This window comes from Thermobia domestica, chromosome 14, assembly GCF_964235325.1.
Source record: "Thermobia domestica chromosome 14, izTheDome1.hap1.1, whole genome shotgun sequence".
NCBI lineage: Eukaryota > Metazoa > Arthropoda > Insecta > Zygentoma > Lepismatidae > Thermobia > Thermobia domestica.
The window spans coordinates 83643205-83664508 of NC_137467.1; the positions used below are offsets into that span (position 1 = coordinate 83643205).

General features: G+C 37.5%; 2 protein-coding genes across 2 annotated transcripts in view; both read left to right on the plus strand.

The window, feature by feature from the left end:
• The window catches only part of LOC145670643 (uncharacterized), a gene marked incomplete in the record, with an annotated part of 61319 nt that overhangs the window by 28883 nt on the left and 11132 nt on the right, over positions 1 to 21304 (plus strand). The window contains 2 exon segments of the mRNA XM_081739435.1: positions 1832 to 1966; positions 15649 to 15733. Of these exon segments, the coding sequence (XP_081595561.1) occupies positions 1832 to 1966; positions 15649 to 15690 (177 nt within the window).
• Positions 20438 to 21109, plus strand: LOC145669891 (zinc finger MYM-type protein 1-like). The gene has a single exon (XM_081738239.1). The coding sequence runs from the start codon at positions 20438 to 20440 to the stop codon at positions 21107 to 21109; it is 672 nt and encodes a 223-aa protein (XP_081594365.1).

Genomic DNA, 21304 nt, shown 5'->3' on the forward strand with positions numbered 1-21304 from the left:
TTATATAGAAACAAATAATTTACGCTTAACATTTTCTTCTGTGTACATGAAAACCAAAATTTTCGTTGTTTCGGACAGTTATTTAACCGTTTTGTGTCAGTCAATTATGTGTCCCTGGCTGCCAATAACCTGTAAGCATCATGTTGAAACACTGCTACTGAAGTATTTGACAGACAAGCAGTGCCGGACTGGCCACGTTGTCTACTTGGCGATCGCCAAGGGCCCGAGGCCCGTAGCAACCCCGCAGGGATCACGAGGCGCAGGACCTGTAGGCCTTGGTCGAATTTTCTCGATTGCAAATGTTTTCTTGGGTCTTCCTACCAAAACGGTTGCGGAAGGCTAAGTTCGTCTTACCGAAAGAAGTCTTCTCGGACCTCCCTTGCTCATATCAGTACGGTCCCATAAGCCAGTAAAACTTCGGACTTAGCAACGGCCCCCGAAGTAACTTTACGATTACGTTCCTTTCTTCCTAGCCAAGAACTTCCTCGTTCACTGTAAGAAACAGTCAATGAACGTGTCTATCAAACAAAATGGCAGAGGACACGTTTTCAAGGGGTAATCGTAATGAAGAGAGTACGAGCAACATCGAGAAGAGAAAGGTTCAACACCATTCTAGACGGCTTTGCTCCACACCTTTTCGGTGATAGTTGTGAAAGTATATCGCCACAGAAACAGTTTAACAGAACATCTAATTCATCATGCAGAGATGAATAGCAACACTCATCGTATTTTCTCCCCAACGCCCCTAGCAGCTTAACAGGATTTGGTTCCAGATGTCAACTCACTTCGATTTCTACCATTTCCAACCAGACAGTGGAAGAGCTGTTAAGATTCGATTCGTCATTCCAGACGACGAGGATGACGCCAATCACACAGGAGTTCTCAATCCTTTATTTTAATAATCTTTTCCTACCCACTTTATCTCACCTTTTAAACTAGTATCTTTTTTTATAACATTGAATCTTTTGAGTTTTATCTATACTCAAACATAACCTTTGTTATTTAAGTCCCGTGCAGGACATCAGTTGTCATCTCCATCCTTTTATCCCTTAGTTAGCTGTTTAGTAACTGTAATCTGAGCAAATAACTGAGGCCCTCTACGCGGTACACAACGTAAAACTTCCCATTCACATTCCGCAACAAGTAGCGTACCTCTGAAAATTGAATACAGTTAACTTTAAATTTTCCTTTATTATTTGGTAAAAAATAGAATTAAAAAAATAATGTAGCTAGAAATCAACTCTTCCGGCAATTTCATTTCATTTTAATATATCTTCGCCTTTTAACATTTCTCCGCAGTTCAGACGTAAATTCCTTAAGGGGGCAGACTACCAAATATTTTTCAAAAGCTAACAACTTTTGTTTTGCCCGTTTTTCGTAGGTGAAAAGGGAAAATGAAAGGTAACTTACCACAATAATAGATAATGTTATTCTACACCTGAAAATACGAATCGGAAGAATAATCAGTGTTGCCATCCATAGAAATGACAGTGTGGCCAAAATTTGAAGTACCCCAAAATCTTGGTTAAGTCAGAGACTAGAAAAATAACCTGAACGTTAATTGATGACTTATCATGATATCTGTCTTCCTTGTTAACTACTTTTTAAATATTATTTGTATTTATTTGGAAATAATTTATTTTGTAAAATCTTATGTAAGTTATTAGAAAATAAATACAAAATAAGAAAAGTTGTTAGCTTTTGAAAACATACTTAGCAGTCTGCCCCCTTAAGTCTTTTATTATTTCATTGTATAGAGTAATTAATATTTGTTTTTCTTACTCTTCAATAACTACTTCAATATAATTGGTGTTTTTGTATACATATTTAGATAGAACTGGAAGATCAGATTTTACAACTTGTATCAGACAAGAAAAAGCTTGTGCGTATGATTAAAAATGAAGAAAAGGAAATGGATGAACTTAAGAGAAGACTTGCACTGGTCTCTGATCTAAGACTAAGGAGGGTATGTACATGTGAATCCGTTTCTTTCTTTCCGAAATAGTTGTTTTCATTCTATTAATACGTAGTCATTTCATTATATGCGATTGGATTATTATCACTCTAAGAGCTATTATAATAGGAATTGTAATGTTATAGTACGCGGCACCCGTACTGGCGTATGACCCTGAGCGTTGCTCTCATGTTGACCAACCTAGTTGCAATGACATTACCAGCGCAATGAAGGGAAGACTGCTTCGGCTGAAACTAAGATAGAAATGTGACGTTTCGGACGTAAGACAGTAACGAATATATTTGTGAGAATATAAGTGAAACAACCATGTTTCTAGCTTATTTTTAAGTGTTTTACGGCTGTTTTATTTTCTGATTTCTTACTGTCTTTATTGCTTTCTTAAAAAAACTTGATTTTATCAACGAGAATTAGCTTCAAAAGATTAATTTTATTACTCCCCTCAAATTTTAAATTTGCGTCAGTTCTAAAAGGAATGTACAACTACAACTCTATAGTGCGTCCTTTTAGTACTACTATGTAAAACTGTTTGAGAACACTAATCTCAATAAATTTTAAACTTACATTATTAGGTTATAACAGCTTTTCCTAAACTTTCTTCAGCAAAATCCAGGATCACCGCAAAATATTCAATGGTGTAATATGATTACTAATTTTTAGGTACATTATAAGTTTAAATAAATTTCAATAGTTTATTTTTAAGTTAAATCTACCTAACTGTATTAGATAAAGTCCCAGTAGTAAAGAGCCTAGCACAGACAACACTATTTTGGTGGCTCTAGAAACCCAGATATTCGCTAGATAACATTGGCATTGCTGCGTCCATCTAGCCTGTTGTGAGGACAATTGGGGAGCTGCTTTGAAAAAGGAAGTAGCGCAGTTCGTTCTAGAAAGCCAGCACTAATTGTGAGGAGAACCAATGCGCTGAGTACATATCACTCAAGTGTGATAATAGGGTGGGTCGTTTTGCCACTTTTTTTTCGGAAGGAAATGTAATACCTGGCAAAAGTGGCCAATCCACATGGACATTTCAGGTATAGATTTTTTTTTTCAAAATCAGATAATATCTTTTATGAGAACTATTGCCTCAAAGTTTCAAAATTTACCTGAAAATTGAAAAAAATACCAAAATTGTTCATTTTTTAGTTATGTTAAAGTAAACATATTTTTGGGTTTATACATGCCATATGCTACGAAAACTGACATTCCAGTCTCAAAATGCCAGTTATATGCGCTTGGGGGGATAGGGGTGCCTCTTCTGGGGCCGGAAAAGAGGGTAAATTCAGTACAATTAAGCGTTTCTACAGCTTTTTTCGTCCTTGCCTTTTCCTTCGGGACCTTCTGGACCAATATGAAGATGAACGTGACAATTTTTTGGATAGCATCGTCACTGGATATGGTACGTGGTGTTATCACTTCGAGCCGGAATTCAAAAGACAACCCATAGAATGCCGATTTTTACAAGCGCGACATGCAGGCACTGGTTCATCGTTGGCAAAAGTGCATAACAAATGGTGGGAACTATGTGGGAAAATGAGGCTGTAGCTGAAATATTGCTCTGTTTAGCTGTATTGCTGTTAGTTATGTATCTCCATTAGTTTACATAAAAAAGGAGACATTACTTTCGGAACGACTTTCGTAGATTTGACTGAAACTGTTATGATTGCGCAGAGATACAATGTAAGCGACAGGGCTGCGGCACATATAACAACTGTGCTTAAGGCAGCTCCATAGACTGGAATTATAACTTCCCAAAAATTTGATGATCGAAGGGATGACACTAAAATATACACAGGCATCGTTAGAGAAGAGCATTTATCACTTGCGGCTGAACCTAACTCTCAATACATTTGTCACGTGACACCATCCTCTGGCTCTGCACATGACGAGACCACAGTTATTTTCGAATACATCATGAACCAACTCAGAGTTGGCTTTGATAAAGTTGAGGTTCTTGGGTGTGATGAAACATACACTAACACTGGTAAGAATGGAGTTGTTCTTCGAAGATTAGAGGAACTAACAGGAAAACCTATGCAATGGGCTATTTGTCTCTTGCATTTTAATGAACTGCTGTTCCGAGCTCTCTTCACGCATATTCACGGCGCTTATTCAAGCCCCTATTCTTACACACGTCCCATAAACTATCTAACTGTGAAAAGTTTTCAGTGTTGCTATTCAAACCAATAAACTGTGAGTTACCTCATCATAGTCCAGAAGAGCACAGAAAACTCAGTAAAGACCTGAGATGCTTGTTCCAGATATCTCAAGCCATTGACTCCGGAGTATGCGCGTAAGAGCTTGTTTCTATGATCCCTGGCAAACTAAACAAAGCTAGCTGTTTGACTAGTGCAAACAGAATTTTAACATTGTATATTGCAACAAAAAAATCTAACAAGAAATTAATAGAAATTGCGACATTCATACTCAGAGTCTGTATGGTTATGCAATACCGCATCAGAACATAGTCTTTCGTTGCAGATGGTCCTCTCACGTCTTTGAGACCATTCATAGGTCTAGATCAGGCCTGTCCATGAATTGGCTCCCGGAGCCAAAGCGTGAGCGAGCACGAGCGAAGATAAGAACACGTGAGCACAGGTGCTGCTAGCTTCGCTTCTTACACTGCATCCGATAAGTGTTGCCAACCACACATGATGGCAAAAAACCTATGGCCAAGCCTGGCCAGAAATTCGCACGATGATAAGCATTGAGCAGACGCAAGCGTGAAATGTGCAGGTGTGCCCCCCCCCCCCCCATTTCGAAAGCAGTGACGCGAAAACACTGCAGGAAATAAAATTGGTACGTTTTTTGGTCGAGGAAGACGCATGATAGAGGTTACAGTTAGCGTTGAAGTAACTAACAATGAACAAGAAAGAAAGAAAGAAAGAAACTAATATTAAACATGTCATCTTACAGACGTAAAAACGACTGCAAAAATCGGAAACGAATTGTTTCAGACCTTTTTAGCTTGCTTACACAATTCGTGACGTTGTATTACATTAGCACTCGGTCTGTAACTTGTCACTCGCTTCACGTTTGCTAAGTTGTAAACGCCTTTCGTTGCTAGATTGACAGCAGAACGACGGGAGGTTGAAAATAATAATAATAATAATAATAATAATAATAATAATAATAATAATAATAATAATAATAATAATAATAATAATAATAATAACGCGTATTATTATTATTATTATTATTATTATTATTATTATTATTATTATTATTATTATTATTATTATTATTATTATTATTATTATTATTATTATTCGGACCAAAGAGGGATGAAAATGGGGATTGGAGGAAATTCATAACTAGGAATTGCATAGTTTATACCGCTCACCTAACATTATTAGAATTATTACGTGTAGAAGGCTCAGGTGGGCAGGCCATGTAGCCAGAATGGAAGAAATTAGAAACGCTTTCATAATTTTAACTAAAAACCCAATTGGAAGAAGACCACTAGGAAGACCTAGGCGTAGATGGGAAGACAATATTAAGATGGATCTTGCAGAAATAAGAGTACAGAGTAGAAACTGGATCCAGTTGGCTAAGGACAGAAGTTAGTGGAAATATTTTGTAAACGCGGCATTGAGCCTTCGGGTTCCATAGGCCATAGAGTTAGTTAGTTATTATTATCTAAATGAAATGTTCAAATGTTGTTAAGAGACAATTACACACAAGAACTGAGTTCCGACCAAACACTAATTTGCCGGAAGGAAATTCCAGTGCAGTCCAGCCTACTTTAAGCGTTATCCGTGCAACCCACGTTTCATGTTCAAGACATTGGGAATAATTGTTCGTATCATTCAGTTGGAACGTTTCCTTCCGAATTTACGCTATTACAGTAGACCTACGCTATTACAGTAGGCCTACGCTATTACAGTAGGCCTACAACATTGTGACTTTCAAAATCAGTCAGTAACTATCGAAGAAAGACAAGCGTGTAGCTTCAGTCGTTGAAATGATTTAACATTCTTTTTCACTTTTAACAAGCCACCGGCAAGCAACCAGCCAGGGACAATACATTTTTCCTTATTAAAAAGACACTCCTTGTTAAAAAAAAAAAAAAAAAACTAATTGCAGTCACTAACGGTCACTCTTAAAAATGGAAAATCTCTTTGGCTCTCTTAATATTTTGTTTGATTCTTTGCGATCAAAGTAACTTTAAAAGTGGAGTAAGAAATACTATTCTTCCTATTGATAGTGGCTTCTAATCTCCACAACCAACCCCTTGCTAAGCCTATTCGTACACACATACATGCATAAGCTAATTTTCTGGAGATAATACTTAGATAATTACAAACAAGTGCTACAGTTTTTTTTTTTCGTATCAACAGATTATCTCTTTTCCTAAAAAGCGAAACAACATAATATAACAAACCCACACTCGGATATAACAAACCCACATCCTTCTTTAACAAAAGGAAAGAAAAAAGAAGAAAAGGAACGTACATAATTTATCATTTGATTGCTGTTACAAGTTTGTATTGTCTATAGTTAACGGTTACCACATTGTAAAAAAACACTTTACACCAAATGGCAATCAGTTACCATACATACTTTTTTTTTGGTAAGCTAGTGATTACCGCCAAGGTTGACAACACTTCCGCTCCTCTAAGGACGAAACCCGAAGATCCACGAAGCACGAACAATGGTATTTGCCCGTAGAATGCTCGTGAGCGTTCACGAGGAGAGTTTCCACTATCTGCTCGCCGTGGGCAGGGCTGGTCTAGATACTTACCAAGAGAATACCAGGCTGTAATCCGTTCATCCATTCAGACGAATGCATTCTTTGCACTTCCAGCAAATTTCTTCTCGCCACGATGACTGATGGTCGACTTGCTGTCCGACAAGATGCATTACATAAGATTTTTAGTGCTCAAAAAGACGAAGCAGGGAATCTCCATAACTCCATTAGATATAACATCATTCCCAGACTGAATTTTGAGGCAAACGGTTACACTGCAATCATCTTCTGGGAAAGCACTGAAGTTTCAATAACTGTACTACCAGTAAGTTCTATGGACGGTACCAAAAAAACAGCTCATGGTCAAACTTTCACTTCCTAACAACACTGTGCCAGAATGGTGCTTCACCGTCTATCCGTGCCACACGGTAGCAGTAGAACGGATAGTGATATTAGTCACTCAAGAAGCCTCCCGAGTATGTGCCAGGAATGCTAGAGGTGGAATAGTCAGGTCACCCTTACTTTCTAGGCAAACTGCGTCTAAATTTCAATCAAATTCCTAATTTGTGACATTTTTTCCTGACAGTGACTAATCGGATCAATTCATGCGGCCCAATATGGTTGGTTGATTGGATAGGCCTAGCGGAGGAGCCCTAGGTGCAGCCACCTCTACATGGTGGGCTCTGGGTCACTTGGCCAGGCTATATTGCCAGGTGAGCGAGGAGCTACACAACCTCTTAACTGTACTGAATTTGCCCCTTTTTCTGGCCCCACAGGAGGCACTCCTATTCCCCCCAAGGGCATATAACTGGCATTTTTATACTTGAATATCAATTTTCATAGCAACTGAGATGTATTTAACCAAAAATATTTTTACTTTAACATAACGAAAATTAATGAACAACTTTGGTATTTTTTGTAATTTTCAGGTAAATTTTGAAACTTTGAGGCAATAGTTCTCACAGAAAATATGATCTGATTTGAAAACAAATCTATACCTGAAATGTCTATGCGGATTGGCCACTTTTGCCAGGCATTACATTTCGTTCCGAGAAAAAAGTGGTAAAACGCTGCACCCTAGTGTGATAATCAATGATGATTTCAGAAGACTTTTTTTCAATGGGACTTTGAATAAACGCGGAGGGGGAGCTTGAAAGTAATATTGTTTTGTTTAGACTCAGGCCCGTCTTTCAGAGCCGGTATCTGAAAATTAAAGCCGGTACGAGTTATCATTATTGCCTTTTATTTCTTTTCTTTATTTTTTTCCATTTTGGTATTGGTAAAAGGGGATTTGGATAAAGAAAAGGAAACAAAACTACGAACAGGAAACAAAAAGACAAGACAAGAAAGCAAACAAAACAAAGAATAAACTATGCAAAACTCAACTATCGGTTAATATAATTTCCAAATTACTATAACCATTGAGCTTGACCCTAACATATTCTAATACTAAATTGATTACTAATCAAATCAAAGTTATCAAAATCCCATCTGATCTACCCTATCATTTCCTACCTCTGTTTGCTATTTTTATTTATTTAATCCTAATCCTAGAAATATTTAGTTAAATACTTCTAACTACCTAGTTGCTTCTATTTTTGGTATTTATATGTCATTATTATTATTATTATTATTATTATTATTATTATTATTATTATTATTATTATTATTATTATTATTTTATTGTTTTTACTATTATTATAATTTTTAAAACTATTTATACGTTATTTCTTGATTTAACTTGGTTGAATCCATGTTTATTGGCTATGATTGTTATGTTTTAATTCTTCTTTAAATTTTCTTATGCTTCATTTATTTATTTTGTTTATTTTTTGATTAGATGTTTATTTAGTGTTTAATTTTTATAAATGTATGATTTTATTTATTTTGGTGGACTTCTTCTATCTTCAGGTTTTCCCTGTATGAGCTTGGTTTTCAACTGCTATTTCAGATTTCTCTCCTGTGATCATATTTAATTCTTTCATTATTTATACACTGTGTGTTTTATTTAATTTTGCCCATTTTGTACACTAAGAACACTAACTTGACACTTAATCCACATTCACCAAACCACACTAAGCCACACTAGTCTACACTAATCATTAACGAATTCCTCTTGATAGTCCTTTGGTTATCATTTATTGAATGTTGTCGTGGTTGCAATAGATTTTCTCCAGGTAACACAGGTTTGAGGTCTAGGGCCCACTCAGAGTACTTAGTGTGGACCCTGGTCCGAGGTATCCTTCCATCTCTGCCGATGTAGGGATCAGTCTTTATTAACATGCCGTAATTGAGACATTCACGAAGTCAAACTTGTGAAATATGGGGACACAGTCACAACCAACGTACACACGTTCACACCAGATGAACCCGCAACCGGAAGGAAAGACACACTTCCAAAAAACTCACTTTAGTGCGTCCGGAGCTTCGCTACAAGGCACCTATGCCTCGGGAAGCACTAGCACGATCACACTCATTGTCCCCGGCAAATACGGAGTTCCTGTACCTTCCACGAGGGGGTCGCAGTGGCTCAGTGATAGAGCGTTCACCTCCGGTGCTTGCTTAAAAAAAATCTCATTCTACCTCTCAAATTCACACTTTTCTTACCATTTACAGAACGTGGTTTACTATAAGCTTCAACTGTACTTCCCCTAATTATTCTACCGAAATTTGTTATGGTGCGCTACGTAGGCTAAGAACGAGGATTTCAGACAGTTGTACGTTTGTTCGAATGTAGCCAACAAGAGGGAAATAATAGAGACAAAAAAGGATTTTTTCCAAAATTTCCCCCTTAAATCAGAAATAAAAATTTTCTGTAGCTGGCAACATTGCTAGCAGACACACACAAACTATCTTAAAATAAGCTTCGGTATCCCTATAAGATATCCAACAAGTATTGTGACGATGTCTAAAAAAGTAAGCAGGTCATTAAAAAATATTTCAGTCTGCCTAAAAAAATCTCAGTTATCTTTCCACTTAGAGAACAAGGTCTACTGTAAACCTCAACTGTACTTCCCCAAATTATCCTATTGAATCTTTCTATAGTGCGTTATGAAGGGCAAAGACAAGACTTTCAGATACTGGTACGTTTGTTCCGATGTGGCCAACAACAGGGATATAATAGACAAAACACGTAATTTTCCCAAAATTTCCCCCTCAAATATGGAATTAAAATTATCCGTAGCTGGCAACACTGCTATCAGACAGACGCAAACACTGGTACATTAAACATGGTACATCTTAAAATAAACACTGGCACATTACTAACATATCCTACAAGTATCATGGCGATATTTGAGAAACAAAGCTTCTAATTACGAAAAATATATTTCGATAAACAGAAAAGTAGGAGAAAATCAAGAGTTAGAACCTAAATCCGAATTTTTCGTGCGTCCCCTAATTACCCCATTGTAACGATATGTACCCGAGTTTATTCAGTAAGGACAAATGTTAGACTGGCGTAAGTTGACTTGCACTCGGACATATAGGTACGGATTTATAACAAAAATTTCGAATTTTTTTGCCAATTTTAAGGAGATTTTAATTTCCGTAGTTTGCAACACTGCGCACAGGCCCGTCCAATTGATGTCAACAATTAGGTATCCATCCGACGTATCTACCTGACAAGTCTTAATGAGGTCTCTCTACAACGAATGAAGCTACGGGGGAAAAGTAATGAAGAAAATTTGAAATTCGAAAATTCTCGAATTTTTGACTGGGGTGAAATTTGAGAAGGAAATTCGACACAGAGAAGAAAAAGAAACTAAAATTATAAACTATGGTCCAACCATATTTGGGAAATAAATATACAGAGATCTTAATTAGTGTTCATACAGGAGCGGATTAAAAGAGTGACACACCCGTATGTGCCACTTTAGCCACCTGGGCCCGAAAGGGTTATTGTACATTTGATTACACTTTTTTTTTTTACTAGTAACTTGTGTTGTAGTAATTATAGTCTTGACTAATAATAATATCGTTGTTGTAAACAATCACTTTATAAGGAAACATTTTCTCTCCTTTTTACATCTTGGTTCCAATACTGATGCTGAGAAATGCAGGGTGTTTCAAAATGAATATCGAGGAATTAAGTCTTTGTAGTACTTATTACATTTTACGTACAATTATAAACAATACCTCAAAGTTTTTGCTTCATGTGTTCGATGTGAGCTTTATTCGTCACACAGCACACATTGAGTCGATAGGCGAGAAAGGTCCATAAACTTTCCGCCATATGGCACAAAACATTCAATTCACACAGACGGTTGCACTGTAACTACAGATTCAGTCTTTGCAAAATTAAAACACAAAAAGTTTTCTGCTCTCTAGTCTCCATCTTTGCTACTTGCTCTTTCTAACGGCAGACAGAGGAAACAACGAATGGCATGCGTGTGTACAAAACTGTTTGAGTTGCTCTTTCATTTGGTAATACTTATAATTGTAAGTTAATTGTAATAGATACTACAAAGTTTCAAAACCCTAATATTCATTTTGAAATACCCTTCATTACTTCAAATTATGTCATCCTGTATTCATGTTTTGTATGTACAGTACATATCATCAGGGCCAGCCCTAGGCAATTTGTCGCCCGTGCAATGACGTAATTTGCCACCTCCCTCTTTCTCCAGAAAGAACAAATCTTAAAAGTCACGATTTTAAGTATGCTACTCCAGCATGAACAACGAAGGGGGGAAAACGACACTCGCACTCAGAAAGGCTTAAATACCTACTACAAATACGATCTTGTTGTGTCTGTTTTTTCTTTAAATATTAATCTATTATGTTAGAGAAAGATTAAGCAAATACATCTGAAAGATGGTAATCCTTTTTATAGAATGCAATATCGAGTTTTAATCTCAAAATATCAGTTTACAATTATAGTGCAATTAGCTCTTTTATCTTTATTTCTTGATTTTCCATCTACATCTGTTTTTTTTTCAAGTGTTTTGCACCTTCAATGATAACGATCTTATTTGCTACAAAGACAAGAGAAGCTTTCATATCAGAACTCAGATAACTAACCAAAGGGGACAGGCTTTCGAGAACTGGGTTCTTGTATTTGACAACAATCAAGCAATTTATTCTGGGATTTATTTTACCATTTGCTTTAGCACTGACCATGTGACTTAAACTAATGGGACCTAAACATAATTTATGAATGTAGTATCCAAATAGAAGGTCAGCTTAGTAAATTTAACTACAATGATCACGAAGTCTGTTTCCAACAAGAAATATTTATTTTAAATAAAATACTTATGACAGAAATAATAAAAACTTCTGACCAGAGTATATACACTTGTTTATTAAAAACTAAATTAGAGTGTAACAGTGTCGACAACTTAACGTTGTCTTCATCAGACAACACTGTTACATACTGTTACACTAAAATTTAGTTTTTAATAAACAAGTGTATATACTCTGGTCAGAAGTTTTTATTATTTCTTTAGTTAGTTCCAGACTTATGACAGATATTGCAGCCCCGTGCGAATGCGGTAGAGCCGGCAATGCATATCATACATCTAGTCAACAAATTATTTGTATATGATATTCAGAAAAATATTAGTAGGCAAATTAGTATTAGTTTTTACCTTTAGACAAGTTATTTGCATTTTATACTGTTCGTGATATTTTCGTACTTATTAAAGGCCTACTTTCACGAAAGAAAAAAGTTCATTTATACTTTTATTTTTTGGTTGATATTGGTGAAACACTACAGAAACCCATATTATTAGTAGGTACGCTACTCATATAAATTGTAAAATATTTGTACCGTATCAGATCTAGTATTTAATTTATGTTGCATTTTATGGTAATTACACCTACATAAAAATACTTCAGACTTAAATGACGTAAGATACATTACAAATGACTATTTGAAAAAAAAATGACTATTTAAACACTAAAGCTCATCATCATTTTATAGTTCATTTGCAAACCTACCGTGAAAATTTTAGGAAGCCAGAAAAACTAGTGAGCCGGCCAACCATGTCCCCCTTGGATATGAGCCTGACACACTTCTCTTGCAACAGATTGTTTCACACATGGCAATGCAGTTTTAAATTTGATGCACTTAGTTTGTGAAAGGTACATATTATTTCGCTGTACGTGCATTGTACTTTCTTTTCGAAGAAGTATCGTTTTATCACCAAGTACTCTATGTTATGATGACCTTGTAATGTCTACCATCCTAGTTAATGTACACAAACAGATTCACTAAGCATTATTTTTCAACTTTAACAAGTAACGGCGTTTTAAGTGTTTGTGCACAAAAACTAAATTGAAGGCATTTTCCAACGGGCCCTTTGTTCAATAGGTATATGATACTGGTATTAAGAAACCTCAAAACTTCCTGTTGTTTTTCAGCTTCCATTGATAGGTATTTTCGACACAAAATAACATATTTATCATCTTCCAGAGTTATAAGTAATCTGGATCCAAATTTTATAAATGACTTGGAAGAATATAATGAAGTAGAAATTATTTTAAAATGATTTCAAAAGATCATATGAATATAGAAATTGTAAACAAGTAGCCATGATGACGTTATGATAGATACTATTTTGAACGACACTTTTTAACGAGAATAATGATATATACATCATAAACGCATGTGATACTATTTTGCTGATTCTGCAAGAAGCTTTTTTTTTCTGACATGTATGATTGCATCATGATGGTGCAATTCTTGTGCACAATGTTGCCAAATATTATTGTTCTACACAGTTCAAATTCCTTAGAAACGATTCTTTCTACGGCTTCGAAACTTTTTCATTAATAAGGAACATCAAGTTATTGATCGGAAAATTAGACGCTGTAGTCACCATCCATCTAGAACAGCGTTTCCCAACCGGTGTGCCGCGGCACACTGGTGTGCCGTGAATGGGCCGCTGGTGTGCCGCGAGGAATCGAAACAAAATTATTAATTTTATAGCAATCAAATTGCAAAACGTAGGGAAAAATGTATATTTGTGTTTCACATTACTATGAAACTCTACTATGAATCTACAATTTTAAGTTTCATACCGGGTCACTATTCTGTACATATCTAATGTTGAAAAAAGTATTTGTTATCATTGTTCTGACCATTATTGCTTCTTTATTGTTTCAGACTATTTCGCAACTTGAAAATTTAAAATATCATTCAATCCTTTTCGACAAATTACCTACATTTGTGTTTTAAAAGTAAAAGAGATTTGTTTGTTCGTTCGTTATTTAGTGATCTTCCTTCTTAGTAATAGGCTGGATCCAGTTTTTTAAAAAGAAAGCGTAGGGTCTATTTTTAAAAACCTGAGTCCAATATTTCATTGCAATTTTCTATTTTTAAATTAGAATGAAAAATAAGCATAACGATTTACCACGGGGGGGGGGGGGCAGTGCCAGAGCTTTCTTTTCTGTGAGAGGAGATCAATAATCATAGAAAAAATACCACTGTGTTTCATATTTACAAATAATAATATCTATAAGTGTGCCGCGAGAATCCAAGTAATACCCGTAGTGTGCCGCAAGTTGAAAAAGGTTGGGAAACGCTGATCTAGAAGATAATAAATATGGTAGTCGTTCGGGGTCCAAGTCCGTCTGAAAGTGGAAAGTCTATATTCTTGTTTACTTCTACTCTTGAAGAATTATATAAATATACAGATGGTGATCAGAAAAATGGAAACACCTGAACGAAATTGCAACTTACCAGATTAATATGGTGTTGGGCCACCTTTCGCCTTCAGAACAGCCTTGATGCGACGTGGGATGGAGGCATAGAGGTCATGAATGGTAGCAAGTGGAATTTTACACCATTCCTCGTGCAGGGCATCGGCCAGTTCTGTGAAAGAGGATGGAGGTGGAAATTGTCGCCAGAGTCGTGTTTCCAAGACGGACCACATATGTTCAATTATTTGAGATCTGGGGATTGGGCGAGCCAGGGGAGGTGTTGAACTTCATCCCGATGTTCCTCAAACCACGCTGCAACAACGCCAGCTGTGTAAATGGGTGCATTATCATCCTGGAAGATGGCGTCATTCTCCGGAAACAACATCCGGACCATAGGATACAAGTGGTCCCCTAAAATTGCGACATAATCGTTGGCAGTGATTCGTCCGGTAAGTGTGACCACAGGAACCAATGAAAACCAATACATAGCGGCCCACAGCATCACCGAGCCGCCGCCATGTTTCACAGTTGGGCGGGGACAGTGCAGATCATAAGCTTCTTTGGGTGTTATCCACACATAAACATGGCCCGTGGTTGGGAATAGGGTGAAGGATGACACATTCGACCATATCACACGTTTCCAGTCCTCAACGGTCCAAGTTGCATGGTCGCAGCACCATTTGGGGCGTGCGAAAGCGTTATGGTCCCTGATGAGCGGTTTAGCCCGTGCAACACGACCCCGTAAGTTCATGTCATGTAATTCGCGGCGGACTGTGATTGTCGAAACAGGGCGGGGGAGGTGCTGATTGAGTTCTTCCGTCACTTGCTCCGCAGTGGCACGACGGTTCTGCGTGACAATGCGCTTTAATACCAGGCGTGACCTGTCACTCATGATTTTCTTCCGCCCACTGTTCCGCTTCCCCGATGTGGTTTTCCCGTGTGTTGTGTAGGCCGTCTTCACTTTCGACACTGTCCCACGCGACACACCTAACACAGTAGACACTGCCGTCACACTCACTCCACATAACCGCGCACCAACAATTTGCCCTCTTTGAAAATCTGAGAAGTCTCCCATTTTACACTACCTCCGTCTGCTGCAGCCACTGGACACTGCTGTTCCACTGCGCCTGACGTAGTATGGAGACCGACCTAACACACCACCACTAGCAGTCCGGCGCTGCGGGTCCCACGAGACCACTGCCAACCCATACATCTGACGTGTTGTCAACCACAGGTGTTTCCATTTTTCTGATCACCATCTGTATGTTACGTTTAAAGTTGTTAAGATCCTCCCTTACTCTCCTGAAAAACTAGTAGTGACCATAAAGTTTTTATGTTTCAGATTCAGTGGGAGCGGGAGCAGCTAAGTCAAGAAATTGATTAAACAAGTAATAGTCAATGATAAATAACAGTGATTGAAACAGAAGGTAAGAGAATTGTTTAAAATGACGAGTTTATTTATGTTCTCACAGCTTCGTAGAATACTTTTGAATCTATTTGAGTTAAAGTTGAATCTAGCGCTGTTTGACTAAATGTAAGAATATTTTTTATATCAAAATAAAAAATTACAATCTTTGTAACTCACTCGACCCTAAGGATTGTATTTATATTTTCATATACAGTAAATTGAGGTATACAGTATATGTACGAAAATTCGATATTGTTTCCCCATGTATCACAGGCTTCTTATTTTATGAGTGATGTTTTTCTGTTACTTTTCAACATAATTTCAGTCTACTTCTACACTAAATTTGTAGTCTTCGTCTTAACTCAACTGTCAAAGAGCTATGAGAAGACTTTTGAGGGATCTCATTTAAACATGAACTCCATTTCAGTGTAGAAAACTGCTTGAACAAAAGCCTTTCAGGTTTAAAAACAACAAGAAATAACCGAAGGTATAACCAAGTGGGGTAGAGCGGATTAACAAGCAGTCTAATATTCTTACGTATATCTAAAACGTTTACCATAATTTGTTACGTAGTGCCTAACAGACATGCTTTGCATGAGCATGCTTCCAGGTTCATTTCCCGGTGAGGATACATTCTTAGAACACAAATCTCACTAGCGATTTCAATAACTCTATTGTCTTAGTAAGTGAATCCTGTCTCATATAGCCTTGATTCTGAAACTAATCATCCAGTCTGTCACCATATCGGCTCCATGTAATAAGCAAAACTACTCAGTGAAGACCATAACTAACTGTAATTTCTTTGATCTGCTCTGCGCTTCCAGAAGTTATCGCTTGAACAATACTTCCAACTGATGACTTGTACAGCCACCAACAAAATTATCTCCACCATGACTGCTCTAATTCCATTACATGGGGTCCAGATCATTTGCAGTTCTGAAAACGCCTGGGCAATGCAACCCAACTTACATGAAAATTTTCTCGGCACTGACAGCATTTGGTAGCACTCAGGCAGGTGTTTATGCAGGAAAAATTGTAAAGTAGGTGATTAATGAAACAGTTCTCCAATCTAAGATGAATCTTTATGGTTCGGATCGTGTTGCCCAATGAACAGTGGCGAAGGGTGGTAAGAGGCCCTGAGGCCCGGCCTACCCATTTACTTTCAGAAATTACAATTCATAATTTATTCTTATTTCTTGTCACAGAATGTTAGATTATATAAGTTGACGAAAAATATTTTATTGTAAGATAAAGAAATCGTGGTTAGCAACACTGCTTTGAGGCTCCGCAAGCAGTGTCTCAGCTGCTGAGGAAAACGCGCGAGAAAACGTGCTGCTGATAACCTGCAAGTGGTAACCGAGGCGAACGCAGCAGAAGCAGAAGATAACCTGCAAAGGAGACCGGCCTCAGCACTTGTCGACTTTCGTTTTACGTATGTGTCCACCAGAGTGCTCTTTCGACTGTCTTCGACTTCGATTCGAGAGCAAGAGCACATGGTGTGTATAACAATTGAGTGGAAGTGTGGGTGCTTTTGTTTTTGTGAGTGGCTTTTTATTGTATTTATTTATTACATTTGTAAAAGTGAACAAGAAAAATGCCTGAGTGGTCGGAGAATATGAACCTAATAGATTTCTTATTAAAAAATCCCCTATCTCAGTGTTCTTATGAAAATAAGTGTATTATTAAAGAACGAAGACCAACGCCAATATTGAAAATAGAACAAACAGACGGTAAGAAGGTAAGAAAATTCTGGGGAACCGGTCAAAACCCCCACAGCCAAAACCCCCACACTCAAGAAATGTCAAAACGCCCACACAAACGGTCATAACCCCCACACAAATGGACAAATCTCCCAAACGCACGAACGGTCAAAACCCCCACAGCCAAAACCCCCACACTCAAGAAATGTCAAAACGCCCACACGATCGGTCATAACCCCCACACAAATGGACAAATCTCCCAAATACACGAACGGTCATAACCCCCACAGCCAAAACCCCCACACTGGTAGTCGGTCATAACCGCCAACGGTCATAACTCCCACACCAATGGACAAAACAGCCACACATAGCAACGGTCACAATCCCCACATAAATGGACAAAACACCCACACAAATGGACAAAACTCCCACATGTTGAAATAGTCACAACTGCCACACAAATTGACAAAACCCCCGTACTCATGTATTGCCCTTGTACTTTTTAATAACATTTTTTATTCCACTTAAACTGATGTTGCAACTATTCTTCTTGGGCGTCATAAAGAGCCGCAACAAAGACGTGAAATGACGATCATTTCAGAGTGTGGGGGATTTGTCCGATTTTGTGGGAGTTTTGTCCATTTATGTGGGGATTATGACCGTTGCTATGTGTGGCTGTTTTGTCCATTTGTGTGGGGGTTTTGACCGATTGTGTGGGCGTTTTGACATTTCTTGAGTGTGGGGGTTTTGGCTGTGGGGGTTTTGACCGTTCGTGCGTTTGGGAGATTTGTCCATTTGTGTGGGGGTTATGACCGATCGTGTGGGCGTTTTGACATTTCTTGAGTGTGGGGGTTTTGGCTGTGGGGGTTTTGACCGTTCGTGCGTTTGGGAGATTTGTCCATTTGTGTGGGGGTTATGACCGTTTGTGTGGGTGTTTTGACATTTCTTGAGTGTGGGGGTTTTGGCTGTGGGGGTTTTGACCTAGACCCAAATTCTGCATGCATTGGTATGAAAAATATAAGTGGCTGACTGGATACAACAATAGAATGTATTGTTTTTATTGTCTTATGTTCGGTGGTGAAGCAGAATGGACAAAAGAAGGAATTATCTCCTTGAAAAATTTCGCACGTAAAGCAACGAAACATCAAGGGTCTGAAAAACACATAAAGAACAGTGAAAGCTTTTATTTACTAGGCCGAACGCAAAGAATTGAGTGTACTGTGTCCGAAGCAGCGTTGCCAACCTCGGGGAACAAAATTATCGATTTTCGTCCTTAAAATTATCGTATATTACAAAAAATTATCGTATATTCGTTATAGGCGTGATAATTGTATAAACAAGTATAATACTACTAATAATAGCAATAATATATAATAAACTTATTTAGTAATCTTCAGTTTCGAACTCCACATCGGTGTCTCCACCATTTCATTCATTACTCATCATCACCGTCTCCTTTAGCCTAACCGGCATAATCGTGGGACGTAAAACTTAAAGATTTCATTTCATTTCATTTCCACATCGGTGTCACTATCCTTATCATACTTAATTACGCAAAGTAATTACGCGATACGTAATTTCACTTGCCATAGAACGATTCTTTGTTTTTCACATCCAAACAAAGGCGCTAACATTCACGTGAGCGAATAATAGAGCCATCTATCATGAACAAACAATATTGTCAACTGCACGTAAATGTGATGGATGCAGGATGCAGGGTTACCAATTATCAAATCGTTATTGATTTATTTTAACGAGAATGACTGTTAAAAATGTGTCTTTTATAATTCTTTAATGCACACGTACAATTTATTTGCACATTCAAAAACTGCTAAAAAGTGTACGTTCTAAAATTATCGTATATTCACCTATTATCGCAAGGGCATTATCGTATATCGTATTAAGGCTGAAATTATCGTATATCACGATAAATTATCGTATGGTTGGCAACCCTGGTCCGAAGCTATTCGCCTACAGATACTAAAACATAATGAAAAGGTCGCTACCAATAGAAGAATTTTAGGCCGTTTAATTCAAGTTGTTTGCTTTCTCGGTAAGCAGGAATTATCTTTTAGAGGTCATGTTGAGAACGTTGAATCTGATAACAAGGGGAATTATTTGGAGTTGTTGGAATTGTTAGCACAAGAAGAGCAACTTATGAGAGAGCATTTAGAGTCTGACTCTGTTTTTAAAGGAACGTCAAGTGATATACAAAATGACTTGATTGAATGTGTGTCGTGTGTTTTGAGTGATATAATTAAAGATTAAATTTTACGCGCAGAGTTTGTTTCAGTGCAAGTAGATGAAACAACAGATGTTTCTTGTAGAGCGCAAATGAGTGTGATCATGCGATATTGTTTGAATGATCAAATACAAGAGAGGTTTGTAGGGTTCTTCGATGTGTCACGTAATAAGACTGCACAAGGAATGTCAGAAGTCATTCTCCGTGTTCTGAAGGAACTCAGTGCAGAAAAAAACTTGTGTGTCAAACGTACGACGGTGCGTCTGTAATGGCTTCTTCGAAAGGAGGTGTGCAGTATTATGTGAAAAAAGAATGTCCGTATGCATTGTTTATACACTGTTACGCCCACAGGTTGAATTTGGTGTTACTACACGGTGCAAAGACCATAAAACGTGTAAAATTGTTTGTTTGTGACCTGACTGCGTTCCATTCGTTTTTCTCAAGATCAACTAAGAGAACTGAGCTATTAAGAGAACAGGGTTTCCATCTTCCCCACCCAAATTCCACACGGTGGAATTATCACTCGCGTGCAGTTGAAACAATTAAATCTCATTACAGCGAATTAAAATCTGCCATGACTCATATACGCGAATCTGATGACGAAAATTGGGATCCGGATTCAATAAGCGCTGCCAGTGGTCTACAGTTACGCTTAAATTCATGTGAATTTGTCTTTTTGTTGTGTTTGTATAGCAAAATATTTGTGTTTACGGAAAATCTGTTTCTTATTTTGCAAAAAAAAAAGTGTACTTCCGATATCACACTGTGCTGCAAAGAAGTCATGCAAACATTGTCTGCATTAAAAAAACTGCGTTCGGAAGAGACTGTGCGTGAATGCATTATGGAAAGTGAAGATATCAGTTCGTTGCAGTTCGGCGACAAGGAAAAGCAAACCTTTAAAGTACTCTCGTATGAAATTTTGGACACGCTTGCGGTTCAGATGGAAATGCGTTTTCGTGATTTGTCCTCTTTAGAGTTTGTAGAACTGCTTGATTGTGAACAGTTTAAGGCTTACAAAAATGATTTTCCTCGGAAGAAACTAGATAACCTTCTTAAACTCTATCCCTTCTTTGACGCAGAGCAGCTGCGGAATGAGCTGACAGTCATCTACTCCGACGAAAATAAATACCTCAAACCTCTTAATCTACTTCAGTATATCATATCAAATGGCCTGCAAGAAGTGTATACGGAATGTCTTCGTTTGTTACATTTGAGCTTGAGTATTCCAGTCACCACAGCATCATGTGAGAGAAGCATGAGTGCCCTCAAGAGAATTAAAACATTCCTGAGGAATACAATGAAAAACGATAGACTTAGTGGGTTGGCTTCCATCGCTATAGAAAAGAAGCTGTTAAGGACATTAGCCACGGATCCAGCTTTTAAGGAGAAAGTAATAGACGTGTTTGCCGAGAAGAAAAACAGGCGCTTTGAATTAATTTATAAGAAGATATAAATAATCCAGGTAAGATTATTATTATTATTATTATTATTATTATTATTATTATTATTATTATTATTATTATTATTATTATTATTATTATTACGGGCCTACCCTGATGAAATCATCACCCTTCGCCACTGCCAATGAACACCATATATTAACGTCAATATTGCTGTGTATGTAATGTATTATTTCATTATATACTAT

What these genes read in the sequence shown, in the direction of transcription:
- LOC145669891 (XM_081738239.1), top strand. Translation starts at nt 20,438, where the DNA reads ATGCAAACATTGTCTGCATTAAAAAAACTGCGTTCGGAAGAGACTGTG.